At 43.6% G+C, this 26541-nt stretch overlaps 1 protein-coding gene across 2 annotated transcripts; it reads right to left on the bottom strand.

Annotated features, from left to right (window-relative positions):
* Positions 1 to 270: 270 nt before the first annotated feature.
* On the bottom strand, positions 271 to 24149 carry spdl1 (spindle apparatus coiled-coil protein 1). Of its 2 annotated transcripts, XM_034115705.1 has the most exons (14): positions 23963 to 24149; positions 16301 to 16462; positions 15256 to 15432; positions 14853 to 15047; positions 8524 to 8673; positions 7854 to 7952; positions 7254 to 7364; positions 7047 to 7187; positions 5824 to 5930; positions 5557 to 5677; positions 2671 to 2737; positions 1479 to 1667; positions 1310 to 1373; positions 271 to 633 (listed from the first exon to the last, which is right to left on the bottom strand). In XM_034115705.1, the coding sequence occupies exons 2-14, from the start codon at positions 16460 to 16462 to the stop codon at positions 486 to 488; spliced, it is 1731 nt and encodes a 576-aa protein (XP_033971596.1). In that variant the 5' UTR covers positions 23963 to 24149; the 3' UTR covers positions 271 to 485. The 2 variants fall into 2 exon arrangements, with proteins under 2 accessions (XP_033971596.1, XP_033971597.1); XM_034115706.1 differs by lacking the exons at positions 7854 to 7952; positions 8524 to 8673.
* Positions 24150 to 26541: the final 2392 nt, after the last annotated feature.

The raw sequence follows: 26541 nt of genomic DNA, 5'->3' as shown, positions 1-26541 counted from the left end.
ACCAAAATTGTTTTAACCATTGTCCACTCATTTTAATTAACACAACTTAATGCAAATTGTGCAAATTGTCCAACATATGCAGGTTAGCATCCGGCAGTTTCTATGTGCTGGGGACCCTACTATACATTCCTTACATAGGACTTTGGGGTACTCCACAGTTCCGGGTTCACTATGCTGGCAACAAAACTAATTAGGCCAGCCAGACACAGATATGTTTCACATTACAGCCACCATTATGAAAAAATTATCGTTTTGAAATTTCAAGCAGGGCAAGTTACACATCATAGAATTTATTGTTGCAACATTAACAGAGAATTGACGCTAAAACGTTTTTTTTTTCTTCTAAAACTGATCACAGAATTCTGTATGTTGCAAACATTTTTTAATACGGTAACATTTGAATACATTTATAGTATATAGAAAAATACATTGTAGTCCAGAGAATAAAAATAGAAATATAGATATAACCGATATCTGTACGAGTGCTACTGCTGAGCACACTGGGTCTCCATGCTGCTGGTGGAGCCCACGTGGATCACCTCCACTGCCCTTGGTATCTTTCTCCTCTCCTCTCTCTTGTTCTGCTGCTGGTTACCCTCTCTCTGCACCTCCTTACAGTCGCTGCCAGGAGAGCTGAGGGCAGAACCACAGACATCCACAGGTGGAAGAACTCAGATATAAGTCAAAGTAGACATTTAATAGTGTACACATACTCTGTTACAAGTAAAAGTCCTGCATTTCAAATCTTACTTCAGGAAAAGTACAAAAGTATTGGCAGCAAAATATACCTAAAGTACCAAAAGTAGAAGTACGTGTGCGTAATGTCCCATTTCAGAATCCTATATTAAATTAGTGGATTCTTTTTTTGATGCATTAATGTGTTCATCACAGCTGGTAAAGGTGGAGCTACTTTTAATGAATGTATATACGGCTGCAGGGTATCTTAACCTATAATTATATATCGTAGTTTATTTATTCATTTAGATGTTGTTTTGGCCAATAAACTGATAAGCGTAGTTACTATCTAGTAACTAAAGCTGTCAAATAAATATAGTAGAGTCAAAAGTACAATATTAGCTTCCAAATTGTAGTGGAGCAAAAGTATAAAGTAGCATAACATAAAAATACTTGAGTACAGTACAAGTACCCCAAATAAGTACAACACTTGAGTAAATGTACTTCACTATATTACACCACTGCAAACATGCAATAAAACAATATCACGACTCAGCAACAGAGCGTGCTGTTGGACTGACTAACTTCCTGTACAGGTTGCATGTATTTGTTCTCGTAGTGCACACATACTGACCTGGGGTTTGGAATCTCAGTAGGCTTATCGTCACTGATCTTCACACGCTTGGCAGGTCGTGGCTCTGAACAAACAAAGCGTGTCCTTATTACTTTACCTCCATTTTGCTGATGTGTGTATTTCTTATGTAAAATAACTGTGCACAATTTCAATAATCAGCCCTACTAACCTCCAGTGTGCTCAGTCTTTGTGGAGCTCTCTGTCTCAGCGACTTCAGCGTCTGAATTTTTTACATTTGTGACGTCTATCGACATGGCAACAACCTGCTCCCCCTTCTGCAGCATGGTTTCCTCAGAGGGGGGCGTGATGTCGAAAGGAAGCTTCTCTTTCTTCCTCTTCTGGATCTGATTCGTTTTTGCTTCAGACAGAAAACAGATGAGCAGAGGCGGCCACACACACACACACACACACACACACACACACACACACACACACACACACACACACACACACACACACACACACACACACACACACACACACACACACACACACACACACACACACACACACACACACACACACACACACACACACACACACACACACACACACACACACACACACACACACACACACACACACACACACACACACACACACACACACACACACACACACACACACACACACACACACACACACACACACACACACACACACACACACACACACACACACAACACACACACACACACACACACACACACACACACACACACACACACACCCCTCTACTGGACTCTATGGGTACTACCTCTTAACCATACTATGCGAGCATTCACCTACTGAGATATCTATAAGCGTAGCCGGCCCCTCGGGGCAGGCCTACCTGAACGCGTGCACAAGCCCACCGTTTATAAGGCGGCCACACCTCCTGACTGTCATCCTTTTCTCTTCAGCGAGCGAGCAACAACTGAAGCAGGGAAAGTAAAACGTCCCCATGCAGGGCTGGAGGACTCTCCCTCACTATTTTCCATGCACACTCTTCACGAGGTAAGCGTGTCTGAGTGTGCTCTACCAGCCAAGTAAACTGCGGCCCCGACTTCTCCACGGTCACAGCCGGAGGAGAAGAGGTTGCGGTGCACTGTCCTATGCCGTTTGCTGAAGAGGGTGTAGGATGACAGTCAGGAGGCGTGGCCGCCTTATATACGGTGGGCTTGCGCACGCATTCAGGTAGGCCCGCCCCGAGGGGCCGGCTACGTTTATAGATATCTCAGTAGGTGAATGCTCGCATAGTATGGATGAGAGGTAGTACCCATAGAGTCCAGTAGAGGGCTCCGCCTGTGCTTATATAACTAGGGTTACAATACGTAACCCCCCGTTACAGGCAGCCTGCCTCACACTGAGCCCCCTCTTACCTTTGGGTTCATACTTGTGTTGCAGCTCCTCCACTCTGAGCTGCAGTTTGATCTTGGCACTCTGAGTCTGTGGCAGAGAGCAGTGACCCAGTGTTAGGTTGTATCTCTGACACTATAACATTCACAAAGGACGCAAACCGAAATTACGCCTCGCAACATTTGTGATTATTGCATCACTCAAACTAGATACACCAGAGAGGAGGCGGGGCTTATCGCCATGGCCACCTCGATACCAACAACGTTTCATCACTGTTTCAAGTGGCAGATGTTCTTGCGGTAAACTTATCAAAATGATTTAGAATGGTGCATAGTGATACATAGTACATAGCATTAATTATTCCATTGTCAGGTCTGTCCGCATGACGGCAAGCAAACTGTTTGTTTTCTGATAAGAGATCCGATCAATCAGGTTTAGGCTAAACCAGGGGTGGGTACACTTTTTGGCTCGGGGGCCACTATGAGTTTTAAAATTTAACAGACGGGCCGGGCCAGTAGCAGATCGGTGAAAAAATATTTAGCTGTCCACTCCTCATTAAACACTCGTCACTCATTGTCGACTTTTCTTTTCTTTGGTCCACTCATTGTTCCAGATGCAGGTTCAAAGGTAAATTAGGTTCAAAGGTGAGTTATTGCGTCATCGTCATGACTAGGGATGTCCCGATCACCTTTTTTTGCTCCCGATCCGATTCCGATCATTTGATTTTGACAATCTGCCGATACCGATTTTTCCCGATCCGATCTTTATGCAATGCATTAAGAGAAAAAAAAGGTAACAGATAACGGCTGGTCATCCAACGCGATGAATTCATTGGCTGTTATTTTTTTGGCCTTTTCACTGTTCTGGGGCAGTTTCTCTTTCCTTTTAAAAGTCTCTGAAAGTGTCGGTTGTTTCAGTGCCGTTACCTGAGTGGCCGCTGTGTACTCCTCGTGTTGTTGTTGGTGTTTGTTTCTCAGGTGGCGTATTAGATTGGTCATGTTGAACGTAGCTCTGTTCTTTCCACCACGCGGAACCTCCGCCTTGCAAACATTGCATCTGGCTGTTACACTGCCTTTGCTTTCAATTTTATAATACTTCCAAACTCCTGACATTTTCTCTGTCCCGACTCCCGAGTCACCAGCTGAACGTAGCCTCTTGTTAGCTTACTGCTACTATTAGACACTGCGCCCACTCTGTTGCCAGATTTGAGAGAAATAAGCAACCAGGTCTATGAAAACAAGCCCAAAAGAAGCAACACATACATGATGTTGTGTCATTTTAAACCAAAACTAAGGCCTCAGGATGACTTTAAGACGTGAACATGGTCATTTTTGTTTTGTAACATTAAATAAAATAAAAATATTTTATGAGGAAAAAAAAAGAAAAAAAAAAAATTCCCGATCCCCGATTTTTGTCTCCCGATTCCGATCTTTTGAAAATCACGTGATCGGCTCCGATCCCCGATCACGTGATCGGATCGGGACATCTCTAGTCATGACGTAACCATTTACGTGCCTTCTTATGACCCACACAGAGTTTTACGTCGCTGATTTTCTCCGCAACACCGCTCACAACAACATCAATAGAGGACTGCGTCGGGTCGTTTTTAATCATACGAAGCCAGATTAAATTAAAGAACTACTTCTCCAACCTTATACCTTTCTCCAGAGTGCCGTGGTGCATTGTTTATTAACGTGGTTCAGCGGGATTATCGCCCGCTGCAGTGCTGCTCGTTTATTCTACTGTTAACTCACGGCAGCGGCCGCTGTAAAGTATTCACTGTCTGACTGTCACACAAGCAGCTGATACATATCCCCCATCCCCATCAGTGAATGTGTTTCAGTCTGAATTGACGCTGTTTGGCATCACAACGCTGTTAGGAACGTTTCTCTGGCATTCTACAGGTGATGTTAGCATAGCAACCGAAGCTAATCAGACTATCTCGACTACTTGTTGCTATCATATTGTGGCATAAGCCGTTTTCTACACAAAATAAACAGAATCACACTAAGCTGGTTAGTGTTGCCTGACTTTATGTAAGTGTTTTTTATAAGTGTGTGGTCGCGTTCTAGTCCCTTTTCTCAGCGCTACTGCTTGTTACAATTTGTATTCGCTGTACTACTAACCGTGAACTGTTATTGCTCAGGTTAATCTTGACCCCCTCCAATGTAAGCGTGACGTATTTGGTGGGTTGCCGACTCCAGCAAAGGTAATTTGTGTCTAGAGTGCGCCATCTAGTGGGATCAACTGAAATGCCGGGTATTGCAGGAAAAAGGCTAAATGAATGCGGTCTTTACTATCATTTGGACAATGTTGTACCAATATTCGGCGGGCCGGATTAAAAAGCCCAACGGGCCGTATATGGCCCGCGGGCCTTAGTTTGCCCATGCCTGGGCTAAACTATTGTTATAGCTGCTCCTTCCATGCGTAAAATATTAAACCAGCCACTTTTTCTCTCATGCCAGACAGTCTATGGTACACATTCATTTATAAACATCGATTTTCATCCGGTCTCTGTACAAATATCAGGTGATGTAGAGCTCTGGGTTGTCTGATGTTTTCTGATTCAACGTCAGCACGTCAGTGACTGAAGGAGGGGAATCTCAACGCTGATTGGCTGTTGCAAGACAGCGTCACACGCATTGTCTCTTGCTTCATTCGCGCTGAGGCATTTTCTTTACTCTCGTCACCTATGTTTATGTGCATCTATTGGCATCTTTCACTTCCTGTGTGAACGCACCATAACACCATGGATCATTGTGTTTCTACTTTATATATCAGGCAGTTAGAACACACAGATAAACATGTTTCACAGTTCCCTACACTACAACGCTCTCTCTGCACTTTACTCCCTGGGCCTGTTCTTTACCCAGAATGCATTGGGTGGTGGTGCTCCACAGAGCTGTTACCTGTTTGAGCAGCCGTTCAGATGAGTAGAGCTTCCTCTCCAGCTCCAAAGCTCTCTGACTCTCTGACAGAGATTTCATCCTCTGCAGCGAGAGCTCGTCCCCCAGACGCTCTGCATCCTTACTGACACACACACACACACAACACACACAGTTTTATAACCCATCAAGCACAATGAGAAATACTCATGTTTCAGACGTCAGGCGTCTTGAAGCAGTACATATTTCCTGCACTGCAGCAGAAGCAGACAGTTCCTCAGCGTGACTCACACAGTGTTGCTGAGCTTCATCTTCAGCAGGTCGGTGTAGTAGGTCTCATCCTGGCCCTCTCCACCTTCTGCTGGAACAGGATTGGCTGGCTGAGACTTCAGCAACATCTGAACACACAAACATTTTCTTTAGACAAAGAGACAAATCAAATGCATGATTCAACAAACTTTTCTACATGTAGTGTTGTGCTTATCATCGCTGCCCTCCAGGTGAATCCACCCTCTGTTTGGTGTCACTGATGTTTTGGATGAGAGGCAATATCTTCATGTTTGATTTTCTCTGTGTCACCACTTCACTACAAATCGCATCACTTCTAAATGTATTCAAGTTAGGACTCGTTGATATTAAGAGAATCCTGTATCGAAATATTTGTTATGATACTCCACAATATCCATATTGTGACAATATTATATGGTTCACCATTAATGCTTTCACAAATATTAACACAATGAAAAATGTTGATAAATAATCATTGGAATGACGACTTATGGACTAAGTGGTTAAAAGACAAAACTAGAACAGCGAGAACAGTCTGGTAAATTCAGAAAATGGCATGACTTTACTGTAATGCAGTCTCTAAAAGCAGGCAAAGACAACACTTAAAATATTACAATATCCTAAATCTCAGATATCTAGTCTCATTTCCCGATACAACAGCGATATCATATAGACAATTGCACATTCTTTGTTCAGGTTGCTATAATTGTACCTGCTTCACGCTGTCATAAAGGCACCACACTCAGGTAGGGGACTCCCGGTGTTGGAATATCATTCTTGTGATAGTATAACACTAATATAATTAGTGTAGCTTTGTCTTTATCTGACACTGCTGGCTAAGTTACACACAATCAACACATGAAGAAGAACACAGCGCAGCACTCATGGATGGAGCGGCAGGCAATGATTTTAGAACAATCAGCTGGTGCTTCCCTCACATGCTCCGCCTCACACAGTGGTGGATTTCCTGTGGATGCAGGGTTCCTCCACCTTTTCAAACATTACTTTTCAGTAGGTTTCAGTCCAATTTCCCTCTATTTGAAGATACTATCACCCAATAGTTTAAACATTGGTAAAAGTTAATAATCGTATTTGTCCCTTTAAATTAAAAAACATCAAGGATTCCAAGGACCTGTTGGAACCGTGTATATAAGATGGATGAACATCAAACTGGTGTAGAGTAGCTTGAAATTAAGAGTAATAAGAAGTGTAGACGAAGCACTCACCTCCACCTTCTCCAGCCTCTGCAGCTTCATCATGAGGTTCTGGATCTCTCCGTTCTTCTCAGAGAGCATGGACTGCAGCCTCTCCAGCTGAGCGGGGTCCGCCCGGGACCCCTGCAGCTGCATCAGAGTGGCTATCTGCACCTGCAGCAGGGATAACAGTTAGCACGCATCAACAGTGCACGTGTAGTGCACGTGTACAGCACATACCTTCATGCGCTGCAGCTGCTGCTTGCTGAAGGCGTGCTGCTTCTGCAGCGACAAGTACTGGACCTTCATGCCGATGAGCTGCTTCTCCATCGCTCCACGCTTATCCTCCAGCTGCAACACACACACACACACACACACACACCACACACACACACACACACACACACACACATACACACACACACACACACACACACCACACACACACACACACACACACACAGCACACACACACACACACACACACACACACACACACACACACACACACACACACACACACACACACACACACCACACACACACACACACACACACAGCACACACACACACACCACACACACACACACACACACACACACACACACACACACACACACACACACACACACACACACACACACACACACATTTTGCATGATAGGTCCCCTTTAAGTTTTACCGGCCTTCATTAAAGGTTTATGAAACACTAGTCAGATCAAAGATATGCTTGCATTACAGATAATTGTCCTTAATTTGGACCTTTTGAGACTGGAAAATGAGTATGCTTTAAACTATTGAGTGTTCTCCTTGATGAAAGAGCCTTTCTCTGTTTCTGACCTCAGCGAACAGAGAGTTCCCTCTGCTGCTGGGGTCCTGGGCCTGCTGCAGAACCAGGTCCAGCTCAACCTGCAGGTCTCTGTTGGCCTCACGAGCTTTCTGAAGAGACAGAGACAAAAACATCATGAGAAGTGTTTACATGCGCTGACAGTAGATATGGTGCTGCGGGCGTATTCATTTCAAGTAACAATGCAACTTATTATCCTCTACTAAAGTCAGAATATAGCTAGGACTGGGCAAAATATCCATATTATATCAATATATTCTAAACAAGTCTAGATCTAGTATTATGATCTGAAATAACTGTTGTCCTTCACAGTTTAATAGGCTGCATTACAGTAATGTGATGTCATTTTAATTCTTTAATCACCAATTCATTTTATCCACATTTCTGATCATTATTTATCAAAATTGTGTCAATAAATTACACCAATAGTCAACCCTACAATATCAACACAAAATCCAAATATCTTATCTTATATACCTCATATCACCCAGCCATAGGTAAAAGGTCTTAGTAACACATGTATGCTGCTGAGAGAAGCTTCTATAATGCCTGGCCCCTTCACACTGCACCTCTTTAGACCTGATTCATAATCAAGCAGACTGTTACGGCCTGTTTTATGAACAGCGTATTAATGCACACACAGTGGGCGGAGTGGAGGTTCACCTCTAACGCATTGAAGCAGGACACGGCCTCCCTCTCGCGCTCCTCCTTCTCCTCCGTGCTGCGCTGCAGGTGGCGCTGCAGGCTGCTGTTGGTCAGCTCCAGCTGCTGCTCCCTGTACCGACCCTCCTGCAGCGTCTGCTCCAGCTCCACCTGAGACAGAAACATCCACCAGACTGGTTAATACAACTGATAACTGCAATGGAAAATGGTATCATGCTGAGGGAGCATTTAAAGTTCACCACATGTTCTTCTTTTACAAGCTATTTCTCACAACAGGTAGCAGCAAATGTCCTAAATGAGTCGTAAATGGTGTTAGAGCTATTTATTGTTGTAAGGTTAATGGTCTTGTCCTTTTGTGGAGTGTCGACATGATGTTTCTCCAGTTTAAAAGAATCCTATATATAGTACGTTTATCTTTTCTGTTCGTCTCTTCTATTCTTGGTGTGAAAATGTGAATATAAGACCCTCTGCAGACCTCCTGACTTTTGTACTTCGCTGCAGACTGCTTGACTCTGTAACGTTTTACCTTCTTGCAAGAATAAACTCACTAAAATACTGTCTTTCACACCAACGCAGTTCCCGTTCTAGCTCCGTGCTAGAGCTTTTCTGGTTCGGAACCGGTTTTTCTTTTCAGCCCCCGTTTTGTTCACACCGCCCAGAGCCCGACTGGTGCTGCCGCTGCTGCGTCATGACGTCACCGTTTATCCCCAACGGCGTTACGGCGCTCACTCAGGGCCGTCCCTCCCTACAGGCCGATCACGCAGACTGCGTGGGGCCTCACCTTACAGAGGGGGCCTCAACTGAGCCGGAATTGTGGCGCGGCACGGTTTCGCCGCTGCGACGCTCCACTAGCAGAAAAGTATAAACCTTCTCTGTGAATAAAGAGTAGACACAGACTGACTCCACCATAGATACTGGGAGCTCTGCTCTATGGGCTTAGATCAGTCTCATAATACACACATGCACACAAAAGGATTCACACTTGTATTTCCGGATCCACACTTGTGTTTGTCAATTCACACACAAATGTGTTCCGTTTTCATATACATGTAAATAAAATCCAAATACAGAAAAAAGTTTTACATGTATTTTTGATCCTCACATATTTGTTTTCCTTTTAAAACCTCTGCACCTGCAAACACAAACCGCTTTCTGTGCATGGATCGCTGTGCATTCGTGTGTGGGTTTTTTGAGACTCCCCTGACGGTCACCCGATTCGTACTTGTAATTTTTTCTATCTATAGCCAATCAGATGTCTCCTCAATTCTAAGCCAATCACATGAGCGCGCCCCCACGAGGGTAGATTTATTGCGTTCATGACGAAGCGCTTCATGTACGCATTTTGCGCTGTCCGGAGCAGGGTTTCCGCGGACAGAATTTATTTTACCGGACAAATTTGAAACTTACCGGTCATGTTTCAATAATAATAATAATAATAAGAATTGTGTAGCAGAGTTTCCGATAGCAGGTAATTACCGGTCTATGACCGGATATGGCTAATAACACGGGAGTAAGGATCATCTCTTTTCCTCTCTCCTGACAGCTCGTCAGTTTCTCATGCAGCTCGCTAAAACTTCACTCGCGTTTATGTCCATATCGATCAGATCCAGCACTCCTGATCGGCCTTTATAGAGAGCACCGATCAAACTATTAAGAGTGAATATCGGCCGATAATGACCGGCGGGGCTCCCCCCCGTTGACAGTTCACTGTCTAGCACTGGCTTCGTAGTGCACTGATCGATTAGGCTAAGCTAACCTGTAGCTGCTCCCTCCACTAGAGATGGCAAATCCGGATCCTTTTACGGACTCAGGGTCTTCTGAGTCAGTCATTGAAGAGATCCGGATCATACGAGTCATTTGAGTCATATGAGTCAGCATCACCAAGACCGTAGAAATCCTATCGGTGAAACCGAAAACGTGTTGCATTTCACGAGCATATTAAACTAACGTTATATTAACCTCCGCTACACAGTGTCTTTTGCTTTAATAAAAAATGTTGATCACAAAAAAAAGGGTTATTTTGCGATTTGGCAAATCTGAGTCTGCTGTTGACTCGTGCATGAGGACGAGTCTGCTGGATCTCTGGATCTGCTGCTATATACGGCTCCGAGTCCGCACGAGTCTGCTCTGCTGTGTGTTGCAGAACAGTGAGTCAGGATTTGCGAATCTGAGTCTGCTGTTGACTCGTGCATGAGGACGAGTCTGCTGGATCTCTGGATCTGCTGCTATATGGTTACGGCTCTGAGTCCGCACAAGTCTGCTGTGTTTTGCACAGTGAGTCAGGATTTGCGAATCTGAGTCTGTGAAGTTCCGCTGACTAACTCGTAGGCTACTGGTCTCTCTCGATCATTGACCTGGATTCACGGATCCCGCGATTTTGATTAAGTCCATTATGTTTCCGGCTCTAAATGAATTTCAGTGTAGACTTCTAACAAAATGGTCATGTTGTGCAACAGTCTCCTGCGTGTAATAGCTGCATTTCCAATAAGGATCTTACTTGGCAAAACGTTTATTTTGAACATAGCACACAAAAAGAAACAAACAATGACAAATGATAGAAAATTGCAAAACAGTTGCAATTATTATTATTAAACATATAATTATATCTAATCATATGCCCCCCATATTTTCTCATGGACTGCGTAATCATTGCAATGCTGGTGTTTGTATGTGTTAAATGTGTGTAAAGTGGTGTCTTTTGCTTTAATAAAACATATTGATCACAAGATATAAGGCTCTCCCTCGCCCTCCCTTCGGCAAATCAGACCATATCTCACTACTGTTGTTGCCTGCTTACAAGCAGAAACTTAAAAGGGACAGACCGATAACAAGGACAGTACAACGATGGAGCGAGGAGTCAGATTCAGCACTGCAGGATTGCTTTGCATCTACGGATTGGAGTGTGTTTGAGGACAACAACATCAACACACACACGGACACTGTCATCTGCTACATTGGGAAATGCATCGATGACGTGGTACCGAAGGTTTCTGTACGGACATTCCCAAATCAAAAGCCCTGGGTAAACGGTGAGGTGCGCGGCAAACTGAAAGCGCGCACTCTCGCGCACACAGCGGGAGATTTGGAGGAGTACAGGAAGTCTAGGTATGATCTCCGGAGAGCAATAAAAAATGCAAAGAGACAGTACAAAGACAAGGTGGAATCTGACTTCAAAGGCTGTAACACTAGGAATATGTGGGCGGGACTAAGGACAATGACTGACTACAAAGGAGCAGCGGGGGGTGCTGCGGGAGTGTCTGCGTGCGCATCTCTCCCAGATGAGCTAAACAGTTTTTTTGCACGCTTTGAGAGCAGCCAGGCTGTGGAGGTACAGAGGGACCAGGAGCTACACTGCCCTTTTGTTTTAAATAGGGCAGATGTGTGTAAATCCTTTAAAAGGGTTAACCCACACAAGGCTCCTGGACCTGATGGCATCCCTGGCCGTGTTCTCAGGGTGTGTGCAGTTCAGCTGGCAGAGGTGTTCACAGACATCTTCAACAGGTCCCTGCTGCAGTCTGTAGTCCCCACATGTCTTAAACACTCCACCATCATTCCTGTCCCCAAAAAGACAATCATCACCTGCCCCAACGACTACCGCCCAGTAGCACTCACCTCCATCATAATGAAGTGCTTTGAGCGGTTAGTCAAATTATTCATCACCTCCTCCCTCCCTGAATCTCTGGACCCCCTGCAGTTTGCCTACAGAGCAAACAGGTCCACAGACGACGCCATAGCCCTCACCCTCCACACTGCCCTCTCACACCTGGACCCGAAGAACAGGAACACATATGTGAGAATGCTGTTCATTGACTACAGTTCAGCATTCAACACCATTGTGCCCTCCAAGCTGGCCATCAAGCTCAGAGACCTCGGGCTCAACAGCGCCCTCTGTGACTGGATCCTGAACTTCCTGACGGGCAGACCCCAGGCAGTGCGGGTGGGAAACATCACATCCTCCACCCTGATTCTCAACACCGGAGCCCCTCAAGGCTGCGTGCTCAGCCCTCTCCTCTACTCCCTGTTCACCCACGACTGCGTGGCCACACACAGCTCCAACACCATCGTGAAGTTTGCTGATGACACGACCGTCATCGGCCAGATCACAGACGATGACGAGACGGCGTACAGAGAGGAGGTCGAAAACCTGACATCTTGGTGCCAGGAGAACAACCTCCATCTCAACATCAGCAAAACAAAGGAGCTGATTGTGGACTACAGGAAGCAGCAGGGAGAGGGACACGCCCCCATCGCCATCAATGGGACTACGGTGGAGAGAGTCAAAAGCTTCAGGTTCCTTGGGGTCCACATCACTGAGGACCTGACATGGTCTCTTCACACCACCACCATCACCAAGAAAGCTCGACAGCGGCTCTTCTTCCTCCGCAGGTTGAGGAGGTTCAAACTGGATTCCAGGATACTCTGCAACTTCTACAGGTGCACGATAGAGAGTATCCTCACTGGCAGCATGACGGCCTGGTACGGCAGCTGCACCGACCTCGATCGTAAGGCTTTACAGAGGGTGGTGAAAACTGCACAGCACATCACCAGGACGGAGCTGCCATCCATGGAGGACCTTTACTCCCAGCGGCTCAGGAAGAAATCACTACGGATTATCAAAGACCCCCATCACCCCAGCCACAAACTGTTCTTTCTGTTGCCGTCTGGCAGACGTTACCGCAGCATCCTGGCAAGGACAAGAAGATTCGGAGACAGTTTCTTCCCGCGGGCAGTGAGACTGTTAAAAAATGGAACTGTTGAAACAACATCAAACATTCAACTGCTACTCAGTAGTATGTATCTAATACCTAATATATATATATCATTCCAATAACTTGTATATAGACTCATACTGCACTATTCCACATCATAACTTTATTTCATTTTTATAACTATTATTATTTTTGTATTGCTCTTGCTCTTATTGTTATTATGTTATGTTATTATGTTGCATTGTTGGAGAAGCCTGTGACATAAGATTTTCAACTGCATAATTACTCTGTAGCTATGTCAGATTGACAATAAAGAACCTTGAACCTTGAAAAAGAGGTCATTTTGCGATTTAGCGAATCTGAGTCTGCTGTTGACTCGTGCATGATGACGAGTCTGCTGGATCTCTGGATCTGCTGCTATACGGTTACGGCTCTGAGTCCGCACGAGTCTGCTGTGTTTTGCACAGCGAGTCAGGATTTGCGAATCTGCGAATCTCTGAGTCTGCTGTTGACTCGTGCATAATATAGCCGCGGGAGCCGGGTGCTGGAGGAGGGGCTATGCTCGTGCACATGACGAGTATGGATCTCTGGATCTGCTATGCTATTACGGTTAGGAGCCGTCGGCTCCTCTGAGTCCCCACGAGTCTGCAGGAAGTTTCACTGATCCGCGTCCCCTGAGCCAAACGATCACTTCTGGCAGCTATCCTACTTGCTAAAGGGTAGGTAGATGGACTGGGGTACGTTGTAATGTGATTTTACATGTTATAAAGAGAGTAGCGAGTGACGCAATTTATAGTTTTAATTTGTACGTCACACCAAGTGTGGGACTCAAGGACTCGGGTTAATGGAGAGGGGAGACTCGTCATGACCAGCTCATTTCTAGGATCCGGGTTAATGATCCGGATGAATCAGGACTCGCCCATCTCTACCCTCCACACTCACAACTTCATACAGACATAAATAAAGCAGCTGTATTCGCCATACAGGAAACACACATTTAAAACGGTTTTGCCTGCCAGCATTCATTAATGGTTCGGAAAGTGGCACTGTACCTTAATAATATAAAGGCTTGTATTTGCATGCATTTCCTGCTCGGAAAGTGGCAATGTACTGAGAGTGGAGGTGTCCTGAGATTAGCGCCTGCAGGCAGGCTCCATGACAGCGCAAAATGCGTACATGAAGCGCTACGTCATGAACGCAATAAATCTACCCTCGTGGGGGCGCGCTCATGTGATTGGCTTAGAATTGAGGAGACATCTGATTGGCTATAGATAGAAAAAATTACAAGTACGAATCGGGTGACCGTCAGGGGAGTCTCAAAAAACCCACACACGAATGCACAGCGATCCATGCACAGAAAGCGGGTTGTGTTTGCAGGTGCAGAGGTTTTAAAAGGAAAACAAATATGTGAGGATCAAAAATACATATGTAAAACTTTTTTCTGTATTTGGATTTTATTTACATGTATATGAAACGGAACACATTTGTGTGTGCATTGAAAAACACAAGTGTGGATCCGGAAATACAAGTGTGAATCCTTTTGTGTGCATGAAATACAAGTGTGAATCCTTCTGTGTGCATGTGTGTATTATGAGACTGTTCTGAGCCCATACTGCTCACCTTTAAGGTCTCCAGCTCCATGATCTTCAGCTGCACCTCCATCATCTCAGAGGTCATGGAGCTCTGCGTGTTCTCATTCAGAGCTCGCAGCTCCTCCATCTTGTTGTTCAGAGTCTCCGTCTGCACCTCCAGTTTGTGCTCCAGCTGCTTCTTACTCAGCTGGGATTCCTCCAGAGCCGACTGCAGCGCCAGCAACTGGGTAATGCCAACCAAAACCTTTACATCAGTGCTTAGGAACATGCAGGAAGATGTTTACTTGACAATCAAAGCTTTTGTTGTTATTATAGTAAAGCATAAAAAGGAACGGATATTCTTGTAAAAGTCTCACCAATGTTTTGAGCATCATTGAGCATGTCTGATTGTGTGTGTGTGTCCTGCTGACATGCTAAGTGCTGAGCTGTACCTTGTTGTTGAGCTCAGTGAGGGCTGATGTGCGGCTCCTCTCCAGATGTTCCTGCTGCTCCTCCAGCTGCCTGCTCTGCTGACTCTTCAAACACTCGAAGTCTGACTGCAGGGACTCAAATATCCGAGTCTTCAGCACCACTTCCTTCTGAAGGGAGTACTTCTCTTGCTCCAGCACCTTTCAGACACGCATCACACAAAGACAGGAGTTTGAGTTGGAAACAATTCAGAATAATCCACAGGGCCACTCTGTCATTTGTGCTGCACACTTGCTGTTAGCCCACAGGCTGCTAACGGCTAACATGTAACTGCTAACGTTATTAGCTCTCCTGCAACATGCATCGTTTTATCTACAATGTCATGTTTTAAGGGAATGCCCAGAGGATCTGTGTTCCTCCCAAATGCATTTTCTAGCAACCCCTAGATGAAGTTATTCTCAAGCACAAATGGTATTATAATTACTTTAAAAAAAAGTTAAACCATGATGTTTTATTTCATCACTTAGTGACATACATATTATTGTAGTACAATGTCCACATTTTTACCTATTACTATTATTATTATTATTATTATATAAACTTGTTTATTTAAAAATTGCACACTTTTCCTATATATATTCTTATGTTAATACAAATATTTTGTTCTAGAATGGATGAACGGTCACAAAACCTATTTCCCCCTGGAGAAATAAAGCATTTTGATTCTGGTTTTCAGAATTTTGGAATCCACCAACATCTTGACATTGCTACTTATTCGTTGGCTTTTTTTTCATATCTGATGATTATAAATTGAGATTGTACTGACATCGGAACAAGAGGTGTAATGCTACCCCTCTTTTTGAGCAGGTGACCTGCAATTACACACTGCTCCTTTAATAAAGACATGCAGAAATGTATTTCTTAAATAAAATCAAGCATGCCCTTTAATGGTCATTATGATTCGATGTAAACAGTGAGGAGTGTACTGCAGTACAGCGGAACCACTGGAGAAAATATTGGATTTTTGATGCTCTGGCTAAGTTGACCCTTGATGGTGCGGAGTCACACCTCCAGAGCGTTGGTCATCTCCACCCTCTGCTCGTCCAGTCGGCTCTGCAGCTCCATCTGCTGCTTGAGCAGGTCCAGCCCGGCCTGAGCAGCCTGGTGGACCTGCTCCTCCCGCTCCCTCAGCTGGCTCCTCAGGCGCTGGGTCTCCTCTTCTGTTGCCATCTGGAAGGAATAGAAAACCTTCAAATCAAGCATGCACATTCAAGTTGTTTGCCAGGAGTTCAATGCTGTCTGGCTGTCTTTATATTTCTTTAAAGACTTGTTTTTATTCATGTTGGTAATGGCCGTAACAACATATCTCCCCACACAACATCTCCCCAAAACAACTAACATTTTGTTAGCTTTGTATTCTTCTCTGCAACCGTGCTAGAGTCGTTCCAAGTATTACAGTTTGTAAATGACACATTATTTGACAGATCAGCAATATCTGGTTTGTATTTTTGCTAATACAAACCAGATTTGTGCTAAAATAAAAGTAATAGTTAAATGTTACGCTAATTTGCATATCTTTTCACTAGGCAGGTAGACAAAATAACCGCAAGATAATAGGCTTTTCTCCATTCTTATTTTGTGTTTCTTATGGCGCTTTTCCACTGCAGGACCTAGCACGGCTTAGCACAGCTTAGTTTGGCCTTGGTAGGCCAGGCTCACTTTAAGCTGCGTTTCCATTACAGTTTAGTAACTGGTGTAGTTACTATAGTAACGCAGTGTAGGCGGGGCGATCGGCTGTTCGGCGGGCGGAGCGACTGCGTAAAACTGCCGTGACGTCATCTTCAATGCGAACCACAAAACCAAAACATCCGCCGTTAGCACTCAGAGCTCACAGCTCCTCATATCTCTTCAGAAACTAGACAAAGGTTAAACAAGTACAAACCACAGACTGTCTGTGTCATGGTGAATACAGTCGCTGGTTTATTTATGTCTGTATGACGTTGTTGTGAGTGTGGACGGAGCATATACAACGTTAGCTTAGCCTGATCGATCCGATCTCCATTCAGAAAAACACGCATTTGAAAAGGTTTTTTGTCTGCAGTCTTGTCTGCAGACCGGTATCAGTATGTTATTACTTCGGTATCATTTTGAAACGTGCATTACAGTTAAAGGTAGGGTAGGTAAGTTTGAGAAACCGGCTCGAGATACACTTTTTGTTATATTCCATGGAATGCTCTTAACATCCCGATAGCAATGAATATCTTAAAGGGGACCTATCATGCAAAATGCACTTGTGTACGTCTTTTATACATGAATATGTGTCCCCGGTGTTCCAGGGAACTCACCAAGTGTCAGAAAACACAACCCTCTCTATTTTCCTCCATACCCAAATCTCTAAAAAAGGGGCTGCAACGGATCTGATAAAAACTGATCCAGATTTGAACACTGTCCTGACGTCAGGACGGTGGCGTTACGGCTATTGGGCCAACTCCACCAATCAGGAGGAGACAGCCACGGCCATTGCCGTTCGAAAGCGCTGGAGACGCTGTAGTACATATGCCAGGCCAGTAGATGGTGCTGTTCTCACTGAATCTGCCCAGAGCTAGAAATGGTCAAATTGAGCAAAATGAGGCATGGCTAAAATGCATGATCTGTTTGGTATTTTGAGAAAAAAAAAGTATAAATATGCCTTATATAGGTATGGTCCTACACTATATTATTCAAATATAGCATGATAGGTCCACTTTAAGTGCTTTGACAAAAAATCCATAAAAAAATGTCATCTGTGGAAGCCGTAATACAGTAAAAAGCACGACCAATCATTTTAGCCGGCCCGGCTAAAATAACTGGATGGCCTACCTGCCTGTCAGCCTTCCATCTGTGCACAAACTTATCTCGTGCCCACATTGGTCATGTGCGCGTTGGTGTGTGTTGGAGGAGGGGCTCTATAAGGAAGTGGCAGATTTTCTCCGGTTGTGTATTTTCAAATTCTAGCGATCTCGAGCCGGTTTCTCAAACTTACCTACCCTACCTTTAAATCACGGTAAAATATGTTCATTTTGTTGTAGCCCCCTTGCCAGCGATTCTCTCTCACCATTCAGCAGTCGAGAGTGTTTACGTCACTAGTTTAGCATATTCAGCCCGGTTGTTGGCCCGGTAAGAACCTAGATTTTGGAGGGCCAGAAAAAAGGGGAAAAAGTAGCCCTGAGCCGGAACTACCCCTAGTGGAAAAGCAAAAAAAAGCAGGCCTGGTTTGGCCCGGCCCGCTTAAACCATGCTGCAGTGGAAAAGCGCCATAGTCTCCATGATCCTCTGGCTTATGACCCAGAAATCAAATCATTTGCCACATTGAAGGAAATCCTAAATCCTAAAATGCACCGTGAGTATCGAGGATCGACGAGGCACACTGAAGGAGCTATGAGCAAAATTATAACAGAGAATTCTGTATGGATGTTTATCCGGAAACAGTGATGTTTAAAAGAAGCGTGACACACATGGAATAATCTCAAGCCAGTGGCGGCCGGCCCATAGGGGCGCCGCCCCACCTCTTCCCACATTCTAGATTGTCATTAAAAAATATTTTAATTTGATTAATTTTATACATTTTTTTTTAATGAACAAGGTACATATTTTATAGTTGGTGTAAGTTAAATGTATAATCTACAATAAAATATCGATAAAAATAGTTTTACAATGTCTAAAGTTACTGATAAGTCACGTGTTTCCTGCTTGGGGCGCAGAAATCTTTACCCATTGACTCTCGTTATAAGTGGTGCATGCGCAGTCCGCACCTCTTCAATGCAACAGATAGGAGCAGCTCGGGGCGCACAAAACTGTGCCCAAAGCAGCTGTTGACACCCCCAACAACTAGGGGGCAGCAGGAGCGCCAGAGTGAGTGATTGGTAGGGATGGGTATCGTTTGAAATGTATCGATTCCGATTCCGATTCTGCTTATCGATTCCGGTTCTTATCGATTCCCCGTTTCGATTCCAAAATTGTAAAAGAAAGAGGTCAAACGTTTAGATAACAAAAATATCTTATTCTTTTAAACTTTAACTGACATTTAAAAAAAATATATATATACATGCAATACAAATGTATTGCACAATAGCTGTGCTTTATTTGAACTGAGCTATGCCTGTGGCAAGCTATTAACAGGCATTACACTGTGCCTTGTCTTTTTCTGTTTTAGTGTAGTGGAGCCTCACTTTAGAGCGTTTACCGCGATCCATCTTTGGTGTTATGAAGTGACTGAGCTCGTGAACTGTCTACGGGAGGGCGGGGGGAGGCTCGCTGCGGGGCAACTGTGGACCTCTGTCGCCTGTCAGCGCAACTTACATGATGCCGTTATTAAGGGCGGTGCCGGCCGTCAGCGTACCGAGCCGGCCGTCAACGGCCCGCTGACGACCGGCCGTTCTGTGATTCTCCAGGTCTGCCCTGTATTCCACCGGGTCACCGCGGCGCAGACGGACCCGCTGGAATACAGGGTCTACCGCGTTTAGGAACCGTTAAGCAGAACTGAAATTGTGTATTTTGTATGGGTACCCGGCATTTTCTTATCGGTTCTCATCTGGAACCGAGTTTCGGTTCCCAACCCTAGTGATTGGCGTTTGAATGAGAGAGTTAGACGAAGACGGAGTGTAAACAAAACTAGATAGCGAATATGGAGAAGGAAAATGATGTTTAATCACTTAAAGAAACACCCTTTGAGAGGAGGACACTGGAGGGAAAGCTGAGAGTAAAAGAGCTCTGACCTGATCAGCCTGACATAGGCAGGAGTTAAGGACAGAGGAAGGCAGTATATGTGCTCTTTCAAAGGACCTGGTTTAGCAAGAAGGCTAACTACCTGTAGCAACACCAGTGCTATATTAGCTTCCCCTGCTTCCCTTTTCAAACAACAGGATCAGACCAGTCCACCAGACCCAGCATGGATCCAGACAGATGTGAGGGACTTAAAGCACATATCAGAAAAAACTAAAAAGCATGAACAAACTAGAGTCCACATGGATGATGCTATGCGACTAGCCATGTTTAGGAAAGTAAACACTGCTGTCCAATGAGGGCTACAGGATAGGGATCAGTAAGAATAACTAGAAAATGCATTTCCTGCTGAAAATGCGTGCGAATGCTGTAAACTGTGAACATTTGTTGCTGAATTTAGCTGAAAATGCAGAGAAAGCTGAATATTTTGTTAGTTGAATGGTCTCTGTAGCTGCTTTTAGCTACAGAAACAAAGTGTTGAACTTAGTGGAGAAATGCAGAAAAGTTAAATGAATTGAACCAAAATTGTTACAGCTCAAATGCATTGCAATGACTTTGTTGAAAACTTGAAAGGGAAATGTTAAACTGGAAGAGTAGGAAAAATAGTGAAGAAGCTTAATATTTAAAGAAAAGGTTTAAAAAAGGTATAAACAACATGTATAGCCTCAATGTCCTGAAATAGCTGAATAATGTAATAGTTGAATGGTTTCTGTAGGCTGAAGGAGTTAGATATGAAATGTAAGTAGTAGTGAATGAATGTTTACAAACACCTGTGTGTGTAAGCCCAGAGATCAAAGGTTTCCATGGAGATGTGCTGTGAAAGGAGAGCCTTTTGTTCTGAATGAGAGATAAACCTCTTACATTTCTAACTATAGTTTAAAAACGGTAGCTGCTTTCCTAAAATGTCAACGCGTGGAGGATGTCAGGACCGTGAGGAGCGTCGGAATCGGCTTTTTGTGTACTTTCGGGTCTATAATGTGGCATTTTTGGCAGATCTACTAAAGGTGTGCGGCTGCTGCTCTGAGGACAGATCAGACTTGATTTACAATGGGCCTTAATGGAGACATGTTGAACGTTTTTGTCACTTCATGCCCTCAGGAGGCATTTTGTTTAATTTGTTTTCTTTATTTTTCAACGTATTTTTTTTTTTAAACCTGCCATAATTCCCAAACCCTACGCTCCTGAGACATCATTTTTCATGAGAAACGTAGGAAAACATCTTGCCTCTTGAGGGCATGAAGTGACAAAAACGTTCAACATGTTTCCATTAAGGCCCATTGTAAATTCAGGTTGATCTTTCCTCACAGCAGCAGCCGCACACCTTTAGTTAAACTGCCAAAAAGGCCACATTATTGACCCGAAAGTACACAAAAAGCACACTTTAGATGCTCAGGGTCCTTGAGATGCTTCACGCGTTGACATTTCATGGATATCTGTTACAGTTATTCAACAAAACGTTCACATGTAAGAGGTTTATCTCTCATTCAGAACAATGGAAAGGCTCTCCTCTCACTAATTACTGCACATCACCATGGAAACCTTTGATCTCTGGGCTCAAGCACAGGTGTTTCATAACGTCGTTAGCTCAAACACCTGTGTCATGGAACACGATGATGTCATAACTCCTAACTTAACATGATGGTTAACACTGTGGCCCTGAACACAGGGTATATGCAGGAATCCTGAAGTCAAATGTAATACCTTTTAAGACCTTTTTTAAGACCTCATCGCCACTTGGAGTTTTAACCGGTTACATTGGCGACACACTTTACCTCACATTTACTATACAGTATTGATTGTCCTTCCTCCTTATCTTCCAACCATTTGGACGCAAACTTGCATTTCCCCATAACGACAATTTATATACTTATTGAAAACAAGCTACAAAATGTAATACCTTGGAAAATGCCGTTTAATACTTTTTAATAGCCTTAATTTTCCTTAAATTGATTTATTAACTTTTAATACTTTTTAAGACCCCGCGGACACTCTGTGAACAGCTCTACATCAAATCTGATGTTAGGTAATGTGGTGTTACTATGGCCATAAAACACGATGTCGCTGTAAATCCAATGGAGACGGTCCAATCGTCCCCCAATCTTCGCTTGTATATCACCGGTCCATGCCTCAACAGCTCTACGCCAAATCTGAGATCTCAATGGCTATATGTCAATTATGGGTTGTCATCATATGCCGTTTCCATGGAAACGCATCCCTCGCCATAAAACACGATGTTGTCGTAACTCATATGAAAATTGTCAAAACAGCACCAGACTTCAGATGATGGCTAATGGTCCAGCCTTCAACATGTCTATGTGCCATTAGTGAGTTTTCCTCAAAAGCTGTTGCCATGGCAACGCATCCCTCGCCGTAAAACACGATATTGCTATAACTCCTATGAAAATCATCAAAAAGTGCTGAAACTTCACGTGTGCTAACAGTCCAGCCGTGAAGACATCTACGGGACAGTTTTGAGATTTCTTCAAATACCGTTGCCATGGTAACACAAGGCTCGCCATGAAACACGGTTTTCTCATAACTTCAGTGAAAATGCTCCTAATGGCCCAAAGCTTCACAGGATTGGTAAAGATGCAGCCATCCACACATTTAAGCATATTATGGGGTGTCATCAAATGCCGTTGCCATGGCGACAGATCACTCGCCATCAAGTTAGTTCAGAAGTTTGCAGTTCAAATATTCTGCTGCTTTTCCAAGCCTTTTTACTTTCTTTTCTTCTCTTATCACACATTCAAGCCCCCAGTGTTCATATACTACAGTGGCCCGGAAGTGCAAGACACCACAGCATTTCACAAAACACCACAGCATTTCAGAAAACACAATAGCATTTCAGAAAACACAACAGCATTTCAGAAAACGCCGCAGCATTTCAGAAAACGCTACAGCATTTCAGAAAACGCTACACCATTTCAGAAAACACAACAGCATTTCAGAAAACACAACAGCATATCAGAAAACACCACAGCATTTCAGAAAACACCACAGCATTTCAGAAAACACCACAGCATTTCAGAAAACGCTGCAGCATTTCAGAAAACGCAACAGCATTTCAGAAAGCCCAACACTTCCGGGCCACCGTATATATCATTTCAATCTAAATTCTTCACTTTCTTCTTACACATTACATTTCAGCATAGCAGTTTAGCGTCAGCTTTTCAGCATAAAGCATTCCCACTAGCAATTTCTTCAGGAATTGCATTCTCTAGTTCTGCCTGCTCTTCTTTCTACACTTTGCAGCGCCAACATTTTCAAAACATAGTGTAACATGTCGCTCTGCTGACAGATTCACATGTTTGTGATAGGTGAAATGCTGCTAACTCCGCCCCACTGAGAAGTACCGAGTAAATAACTTTATGAACACAGTCTATGGTTGGTAACACTGACGTAGTTAAGTTTAGTGTAACCAGATAGCACAAACATATCCTGAATATGTTGAACTGGCTTCGTAGTACAGGCCTCAGGTCTGCCCCAAGCTAATGCTGAAGCGTGTATCAAATTATACGATACATACACTTTCTGTCATTGTTGTGTAACTTAACGTTGTTGTGCATTAGTTTATCCACACTGAATATCGTAACGTTAGAGAGTAACATGCAACTTTTCAAAATGGAGTTCGCTACAGAGCTCAGCACTACCGTTTCAGCATTGATATTTAAATTACTTAGAAACACATAGAAACAGTCCATTGGTCAACTGCTTGACACAGAGTGCAAAGTCAACTACATTTAACGTTAAAGTAGCGTTTAACGTTACTAGTTGACCACAACACACAACAATGGCTTCTGAACTAGCAAGCTATGTCTACAGATATTTTTTTCATCAGACAAACAGCATCCACTCGTGAAATGTGCTTTAGTTGGTCGTCTAGGGTACTTTAGATAGCATTACTGAGTTAATGTTAACAATGGCATACAATTAACACTTTATGACGGTAATAGTACATGTAGTTACCTTGACTGTGATCAGTCGTCTGTTGTATTTACAGGTTATGCTGTCAAGCCGCCACACAGTTTGAATCCGAGTCCCACTAACTATCGCGACACAACACGATCGCTTGCCTCAACGAGAGTTGTTTCTGATTGGCCAGGGAGGGCCCGAGTCGTGGAAGTCCCTCCCCTTCCGGTGGACCTCCATGGGACCTTGGGTCCTTCTCAGGTCGATTAAATGGAATCCTTGCGTCCCTCACTTGCGTCGTTTCCCTGCGTTTAGTCCCTCCCACCAGGGAAGCATGGAGAGACGCAAGGAAACCACGAGAAGCAGGGAAATGAGTTTTAAGAGCAATGGGACGTCCTTTCCTCCGGAGCGTCACGTGAAGCGACGTCCGTTTGTGATGACGCCGCACAGCTGTTCGTCTGACAGCAGCTCTGTCCCAAGCCCCCAGGAAGTGCGCCGGACTCTGATGAAAATATTCGTGCTGGCCAAACGGCGGTACTACACTTCCTTTTGGTTGCCAGGCCCGGAAACACTTTTTCCCATTGACTTACATGGGGAAAGAGTGGTCTGTAACTCGTTGGATAATTTTTTTTAAACTAAATAAACTACCCAGTATGAACACTTGTATAGCCCTTATTAAAAACATTCGTTCCTCAAGTTGTAAAAATGTGCTAATAACGTTATTCTGAGAGTTATTTCCCTCTGTATTATGAACGCGCATCTAACCCACGGGACCGCGCCGCCCGGCACGTTCATGTGATGTGACGTGTTCAGCACCACATGAGTTTATCTTTACCCATGGATAAGAACGGACCCATATCGCCTTACTGCCAGCCCACGGAGCTGTAATAATGGATATATTGCACATGTTTGCTGTAATTCATCATTTGTAAAATATTATACTACATGGGCTGTATGATGTAAATCTTGTATTAAATAAAGTTAATATTACCGACGTAGATTAACGTCCCTGTAGCTTCTTATTGCACTTGCAATATACCATTAAAGGAGTTGAACGTTGCTGTTTGCTATTACTATAATACCACGCAGGGATAAACCAGAGTTTACAACCTTTGCATGTGGGCACAACACGTTTTGACCCAGATTAATTAGCTATACCATGATATCGCCCGAGGAAGTCGTCATACTTATACATATATAAATAAAGATATATGTGTCAAAGCTCTAATCAAATTAACAGTTGTATTAATTATACTTGTATATGTATATATATATATATATATATATATATATATATATATATATATATAGCCTGTGTTTTATATTTATACACACAAATGAACAACCTTGTGTGTGTCAAATAACAAGTTGTATTGTAGTGTTTATTTTAGTGTTGTGTTATGCTTATCCACATTTTGATTTCAGAGCACAGGAGAATGCTGGGCACAACATAAAGCTCAAAAGTGAAGCTGGCAATGCTGAACAAAACCATCTAGTTATAATATTTATTCAGCTGAAAAAGTCAAAGCTCTACGAAAATGTAATTAAAAATACATAAGCATTTTCAGGTAGAAAATCAGCATTTTATATAGAAATTCACAAAAATAAGAAATGTATACCTCTTATGGCTGGCATTGTAGAACTAGGTGGAAAAAATAGTGACAACAAATGTAAATACAATTTATATAGATCAAAAGGTAATATATATAATATTGATTGCAATTATTAGATTAAAAGATCCACCAATTATGATCAACAGGAAAGCCCTCTGAAGGCATGTTGTGGTTTGAAAAAAAGTTGAGGATGGGGTCCAGACAGTTAAATCAGGAGAGACTTCATTTTGTTTAAAGAACATTTATTGACACATGTCATATGATAAATGTTAAGTCTTTGGCGATTAGACCCCGATCCTGAAATCTTATATCTAAAGGGGGAAATGCAGCCGTGAGCATATAGGGAACCTCCCCGGGGTCTAGACACTGGTGATGATGATGAAGATCTGGATTTGATGAGGAGATGGGATGAAGAGGAGGTGTGATGAGGTCTTTGGATTAGCTCTCCTGGCTCTGGATATGATGAACGGAGGTGGGTGGAGAAGAGGTGGATGGGGAGGAGGTGGATGGGGAGGAGGCGGGCGGCAGCATGAACACCTGAAATCACAGCTGACTGCAGGAGAGAGGAGAACCATTTTAAAGTTTGGCTGCAGCTCGGTGATTGGCTGCTGGAGAATGAGGTGAATGTAATAGGTTAAAGAGAACGCCTGTGATGAGCTGATTATAAGCAGCTGCGGAGTGAATGTATACATACCCAGTCTTCCTGAAAGAACTTGCGCTGAGCTTCATTTAGTGAGTCAGACTCATGGTCAGAATGCTGGTTGGGAGGCTCAGTTCTTCCTGTTGACAGAAGATGGCACTTTTCTGAGAGGGAGCCAGCCGGCAGACACTGGACAGTGGCACACCAACAGATGAAACAGGAATCCATCTGAGAGGCTATGCGGAAAAGGATAACAAATAATGTCAGCAAGACATGAACATATATAACCACTATCATTCAATTCTGTAATTGCAGGTTTGTTAGCATGATATTTCAAACATAAATGGCCTGTCTTAGTTTAAAGCCCACTCACCACGTCAAGG

The sequence above is a fragment of the Trematomus bernacchii genome, unplaced genomic scaffold (genome assembly GCF_902827165.1).
Source record: "Trematomus bernacchii unplaced genomic scaffold, fTreBer1.1, whole genome shotgun sequence".
NCBI lineage: Eukaryota > Metazoa > Chordata > Actinopteri > Perciformes > Nototheniidae > Trematomus > Trematomus bernacchii.
The sequence above is the reverse complement of the archived record's forward strand: the minus strand, read 5'-3'. Positions and strand labels throughout refer to the sequence as shown.

What these genes read in the sequence shown, in the direction of transcription:
- spdl1 (XM_034115705.1), bottom strand. Translation starts at nt 16,462, where the DNA reads ATGGCAACAGAAGAGGAGACCCAGCGCCTGAGGAGCCAGCTGAGGGAG. An exon ending in ATGAAGCTCAGCAACACTGT is followed by an intron (nt 5,678 to 5,823) that starts GTGAGTCACGCT and finishes TGTGTGTGTCAG; the next exon opens with TAAGGATGCAGAGCGTCTGG. An exon ending in CTGAACGGCTGCTCAAACAG is followed by an intron (nt 2,738 to 5,556) that starts GTAACAGCTCTG and finishes TCTCTGCCACAG; the next exon opens with ACTCAGAGTGCCAAGATCAA.